General features: G+C 37.6%; 1 protein-coding gene across 1 annotated transcript in view; it reads left to right on the top strand.

The window, feature by feature from the left end:
• Positions 1-6,510, top strand: part of DZANK1 (double zinc ribbon and ankyrin repeat domains 1) — a 98,297-nt gene that overhangs the window by 58,606 nt on the left and 33,181 nt on the right. The window contains exons 11-12 of the mRNA XM_045295174.1: positions 5,077-5,199; positions 6,254-6,418. Of these exons, the coding sequence (XP_045151109.1) occupies positions 5,077-5,199; positions 6,254-6,418 (288 nt within the window). The remainder of the gene's footprint in view (positions 1-5,076; positions 5,200-6,253; positions 6,419-6,510) is intronic.

Genomic DNA, 6,510 nt, shown 5'->3' with positions numbered 1-6,510 from the left:
TGCGTATGGTGTGGCAATTGTCTCCTATTCCTTTTAAGGATTTGCTTTTTATCATTGGTTTACAACAATTTGTACTCTATGTAAACTTTTCCGTGGTTATTCTGATTAGTGCTTATTTAAACATAATGTAAGTTTAGTTTCCTGTCTTATATAATTTGGGATTATTCAGCCAAATATAATTTAAGGACAACATTTATTAAATCTTAAAAGAGACGACAGCACATATACATAGACATCATTTGGGTCAATGAGACCATTAGCATGAGGTCACACAGCTTAAACACTAGTTAAACAAGGCATGGACCAAAGCAAACTACGTATTACAAATTTATGATTGGTGGCAGACTAATACATCGCAGTTAGAGGTGGGACTATAGAAGCTGCAATAAGGCCATAATTGGATTATATTAGATAGAAGAGTTTACAAGATTGGTCCAGGACTTTTCAATGAAGGCAGGTAGGGCATGATTAATACAGCACAATTCATGACTATGTGACCCCAGTACTGTCGCTCAAGGGCACACCCAGGCAAGCCACCAAGAGACTGCCCCTCCCTGAACTGGCTGGATTGGGTGGAAAAAATCCACTTTCTAATGCACTCTACCTGAGGGCAAATTTTCTACTGCCTGGGTTAATGATCAGAAGGAATTCAATGAAGACCTAATCTTCAAATGGATTTTCAGTTTTCACAGAGTCTGTTTTTGTTGTTAGGAATTGTCCAGTCCTTTCTGACTCAAAGCTACCCTATGCGCAACAGAAAGCAACACTGCTAAGTACTCTGCCACCCTCACAATTATTCTTACGTTTGAGCACATTGTTGCAGTCACTGTGTCGGCTCTGGAATTCACATTCCTCTCAAGGCTATCCACAGTTTGTTGTGATCCACACAGTGAAAAACGTTTACACAAGCAAACATCGTTTTGGTACGTTCTGCTTTCAACCCAGATCCATCTGACTTCAGCAATTATATCCCATGTTCCAGAACCTCTGTTAAATCCAGCCTGAACCTCTGGCAGCTCCCTGTCAATATACTGCTACAAGCTTTTACGGATGCTCTTCAGAAAAATTTTACTTGCATATGATATTAATGATACTGTTCTATATTGCAACGCAAGGCTTGAACTTTTCTTAAGTTCTTTCAATTTAAGATATGCTGAGTGTGTTCTTCCTTTTTGGCTGACCAACTGTAGGTCCTTGTATATTTCATTCTAATATTTTAATTTGTCTTTTGCAACTGCCCTTTGAAATTTTCTGTTTAACTCTTTGATTTGATCATTTCTCCCATTTGCCTTAGCTTCTGTATAATTAAGAGCAAGTTTACCATTCTCTTCTGACAGCCCTTCTACAGTCAGCCTCTGGCCTGGGTTTAGCTGCTGAGTTTCATGATCATCTCTTCCTACAGATGTCCATTTTATTTCTGTGTATTCCATCTGCAAAAGTCCACATGTGTACTCACCATTTGTGTTATTGAACAAAGATACTTGTGATGAAGAAGTTGTTGGTTTTACAAAATTCTGTCATGAGATCTCCAACTTCCTTCCTATCACCAAGGCCATATTTTCCAACTACTGTTTCTTCCTCTTTGTTTCCAACTTTTACATTCCAAATCACCATTGACTGTATCTTTTCTTTTCTTTTCTTTTTTAATAACTGCATCTTTTATCAATTTCAGACTGAAGACATTGGTAGAATTTTTAAATTTCTGTATCACTAGCTTTAGTGATTGGTGCATACATTTGAGTAATAGTTGTATTTACTGGATCTCCTTGTATGTGGATAGATAAAATCCTGTTACAGTCAGCATTGTACTTCAAGATAGATCTTGAAATGCCCTCTTTGAGGATGAATGGAATACCATCTCTCTTGAATTGATCATTCACAGCATTGTAAACCATATAACTGTCTGAATCAGAATAGCCTATACCCGTCCATTTCAGCTCACTAATGCTAGAATATCGATCTTTAGCTGAAACCTGTTCACTTTGGGTGACCCTATTGGTATTTAACCAGGGGCCCTGGTGGCATGGGGTTAAAGCATTGGGCTGCTGACCTCAAAGTCAGCCGTTGGAAACCACAAGCCGCTCTCTGTGTTTTGGTATATGAAACCCAGGATGGATGAACCTATAGGGACAGCAAGTAGAATAAGGCGTGGGGGATACAGGAGTGGTGGTGGTGTGTAAAAGGGAGATGATGTCTCTGCGGGCAACTGGACATCCCCTTACAGAAGGGTTGCGGTGAGGAGAGGAGCTAGTCAGGGTAAAGTGTAGCAACAATGAAACATACAACTTTCCTCTAGTTCCTAAAAGCTTTCCCCCCACCCAAACCCTACCCACACCCCACTATTACAATCCCAATTCTACCTTACAAATCTGGCTAGACCAGAGGATGTACACTGGTACAGATAGGAACTGGAAACACAGGGAATCCCAGGGCAGATGATCCCTTCAGAACTAGTGGTGAGAGTGGCAATACTGGGAGGGTGGAGGGAGGGTGGGTTGGAAAAGGGAAACCAACTACAAAGATCTATATATAACCTCCTCCCTGGGGGACGGACAACAGACAGGGTGATGGGAGACATCGGACAGTGTAAGATATGACAAAATAATAATTTATAAATTATCAAGGGTTTATGAGGGAGGGCCAAGTGGGGAAGGAGGGGGGAAAATGAGGAGCTGATGCCAGGGGCTTAAGTGGAGAGCAAATGTTTTGAGAACGATGAGGGCAATGAATGTACAAATGTGCTTTATACAATTGATGTGTGTATGGATTGTGATGAGAGTTGTATGAGCCCCTAATGAAATGATTTTTAAAAAAAAAAGGGAGATGATGTCAAGGCATCCAGGAAGAAAAAGAATGTTTGGAAACTGATTGTGGTAGCAATTGTACAATTCTGCTTGACATGATTGAACTATGGAATGATATGATATATGTATTAACTTCCAGTTAATAATAATAATAATAAAAATTAACACTCTCTTGCCACTGAGAGCATCAAGGGCACAGTGCCAGCCCAGACCAGCGCCAGTGCATGTGTAATCCACACTGAAGGCTGTAGTCTTTGGTTTTCAACACTTTAACTCAGAAGAATGTAGCTAAAAACTATGATTTTCCCATACCTTTGAATGAAGCTTCCAAAAAAATTAAGAAGAAAAACAAGAGATTTTAGTTTGGACTGGAGTCTATAAATTCGTTTCTAGAATGCTTGAAGAAAATGACAAATATAAACTCAGAATTCTCTACAATTATCTAGTGAAAATTCCAATTATTAAATATGAATCTTACCTTCTGCTGAATTCATCTTTGTATCGATCTGTTTATCAAAGAAAGATTATGAAGAATTTAGAGATGGACAAGTGAATTATAATTTTTTTATAAACTTGGTGTGCTTTGTTATAATTAGAACTTTCATAGTAGAATCAAAAAACTATCTTATATAAAATATTATAGTACTTTTCTTTGAGTTAATAAGAATTTTAGGTAAGTATTATGCTATTTTAAAAATTAATACCTATTGTACATTATTCAAAACTAATCTTAACCAAACAAATCAGGAATATAAAGTAAAATAGATAAATAAATGTATTATATTTTAAAAAGCAACTAATATGAAAATTTAAATTAACATATCAACACAATTGTGTTAAAATTGCCAACTTTTCCCTTTTATTTGAGCCTGCCATCATTGCTTTATTTACCTTGTCTTTAGCATACAGTTGCTTTAAATTAAACTTGGATTCCTTTGAATTAAAAGAAAAAGAGTTAACAATCTCAGAAACTCACAGGGGTAGTTCTACCCTGTCCTACAGGGTCAGTATAAAGTCAACATCAACTTGATTGCAGTGAGTGAGAGCTGATATTTGAAATACCAATAGTTTCCAGCATCACAGCAACATGCTAGCCACCACAGTACAATAAACTGACAGACAAGTGGTGGATTGTCATCTATTGCCTCCCACAAATGGGGTGCTCAGAATTTATGGCCCAATGCGTATCTTTGTTTTGTTTAGCAGCATTAATATGAATGGAGTAAAATAACGTTTCTTTCTTGAAAGCAATGTATAAAAAAAATCTACATAAGCAGTAGATTCTTTTAAATGAAAGACCTGAAGATTTATAGCTAGAAGTCTACATCAGAAACTGTAGTTAAGTGATGGAATAAATTAAAATGCAACATCTGAAGCAGATTCTGGAAAGTATTTTACCATTTATTGACTCCTAGGGGTGTCCTTCTAGTTGCATAGAAATAGGGTAAGGGTAAATGTTATCAAATCATGTTCTCTTTTCTTGTTTGCGTGTGTGTGTGTGTGTTTTGGGGGCTAAAGTGGCCTCTTTTTAGATAACTGTTTTAGATAATAGTCCTGAAGTAAAGAGGAAACTCACCATCATCACAGTTTTTTAAATTTATTTATTTATTTTAAAAATCATTCTATTGGTGGCTCTTACAGCTCTTATAACATTCCATACATCGTTTATATCAAGCATATTTGTGCATATGTTGCCATCATCATTTTCTAAACATATACTTTCTAAATGAGCCCTTGGTATCAGTGCCTCTTTTTCCCTCCTGCCCCCCTCGTGACCTCTTGATAAATTTTAAATTATTACTGTTTTCATATCTTTACCCTCGTTTCTGTTGTTCATTCCCCTGGGGTGGGGATTATGCAGCAATCATTTTGATCAGTTCATCCCAGTTATAGAGATAGGAAAAAAAATCTTAGAACATCCTGGGATAGAAAAATAAACGTCAATTGTAAAATCTTAGGAATTCAGCTCTCCACAATTTTATTTACTAATATTTGTTTAATAAAGCAACACTGGACTTGCTAATTTTGCTATTAAAGACACTGGGGACTATCAGGGTATGTGGGGCCCTCATTTTATCAAGTTTCTGCAGAGGAATACATGTTTTGGGGACAAATTTATTAATTGGTGAAGTCTAACATACTTTTACTCCTTTAGGCAAAAAAATGTATTCCCGGGGCTCGCATTTACTTGGGGTTTTGTTCTTTTGGGATTTGGAGAGGGATTGGAGACTAGAATATTGATCTTGCTTGTAAATGTTATTTTGTTCCCTAGTTGGCGTGCAGTGGAGGTAAGCCCCCTCTACCATTTACGCAGAAAGCACAGAACTTTTCGTGTTCCAAATGTGGAAGGCCAAACCACCAGGAGGCTTACTTCTGCAGCTGGTGTGAATCCAAGGTGGGTGATTTACAACTGAGCTTCTTTGGTTCTGAGCATCTGACTATTATCCTAGAGAGATCCGGACCCTGTCCTGTGGCCTTGAAGCTTCCGAGACTTTTGGTCGCGACACTTATTTACCTAAGGCTATGAAGATAGTGAGTTTTCTTTGAGAATGACCTGGCATAAATTCTGATTTGCATTTCATCCAAGTTGAACCTTTTACCTATTCCTTCAGTGTTGGCATTTCTTCTTTTAAGGATTGGCTGCTTACCTCTTTAAAAAAATTTTTTATTCATCTGAGAAAATTTCATACAAAGAATGCAAAAGGGTCTATAGGTGTGGTGACCCCTAACCATAAAATTATTTTCGCTGCTGCTTCATAACTGTCATTTTGCTACTGTTCTGAATCAGCGACCCCTGTGAAAGGGTTGTTCGAACCCCAAAGAGGTCGCGACCCACAGGTTGAGAACCGCTGGTCTATAGTGAAGGGTTAGTCGTCCTTCACATCCCAATTCTGCATTTCTCTTCCCAGAAATAATCACTCTTATGTAGTCTTTGTGGGGGTCTTTCAGGAAGTCAGTGCATTCATAAGTAAACTGGGAACTTAATATGAACACTGATCCAAATACTATTTTTGATCCAATTATTTTAATCAATATCTTGCTTAAAAAACTCTACCTAGTGACTTTATAATGTTCCATTGCCTGGATGTACCGTGGCATACCTACATCATTCTCTATTTCTGAACATTCAGGGGGTTTTCTCTCTTATTTTCTCTGATAAAAATGTTGCATTAAATGAATGCATAGAATGAATTTAAATATATCCATACTTCTTTGTGTACTTGCCCATATGTAATTTCTAGAAGTTGGATTGGCAATATCAGAATGTATGTGCGTGTTATATTTACAACTAAAGATTGTATGAAGGAACTTCAAAAATATTATGGGAAAGGAGAATTAAAAGATAGTAGAACTTTTCCGTGAAATTTTTGAAGCCCCTTGTAGGGTGTGAGAAAAATACAATTATATGGGGATATATTAATATTATTCATATATTTCCTGTCTTCTAGCCTGGCATTTCTGCTTGCTGCTCTATTTGCCCTAAATGTGGAGCTAGTAATTCTCCATCTGCTCGATTTTGTGGCTCCTGTGGTATTTATGTGGAGTCCTTGGGAAGACTAAGCTTGGAAAACAGCCTGGCTTCAACTACTGGAGGACCCTGCCCTTTCTCTAAGGTGAGGTCTCCACCCTAGTGAAAACTAGTGCCCTGCTGGTGCAGATGGGACCTGGAAACACAGGGAATCCAGGCCAGATGAAGCCCTTAGAA

The sequence above is a fragment of the Echinops telfairi genome, unplaced genomic scaffold, assembly GCF_000313985.2.
Source record: "Echinops telfairi isolate 266 unplaced genomic scaffold, ASM31398v2 ScPeMD7_5592;HRSCAF=6446, whole genome shotgun sequence".
NCBI lineage: Eukaryota > Metazoa > Chordata > Mammalia > Afrosoricida > Tenrecidae > Echinops > Echinops telfairi.
This window is presented reverse-complemented; position numbering and strand designations above follow the sequence as displayed.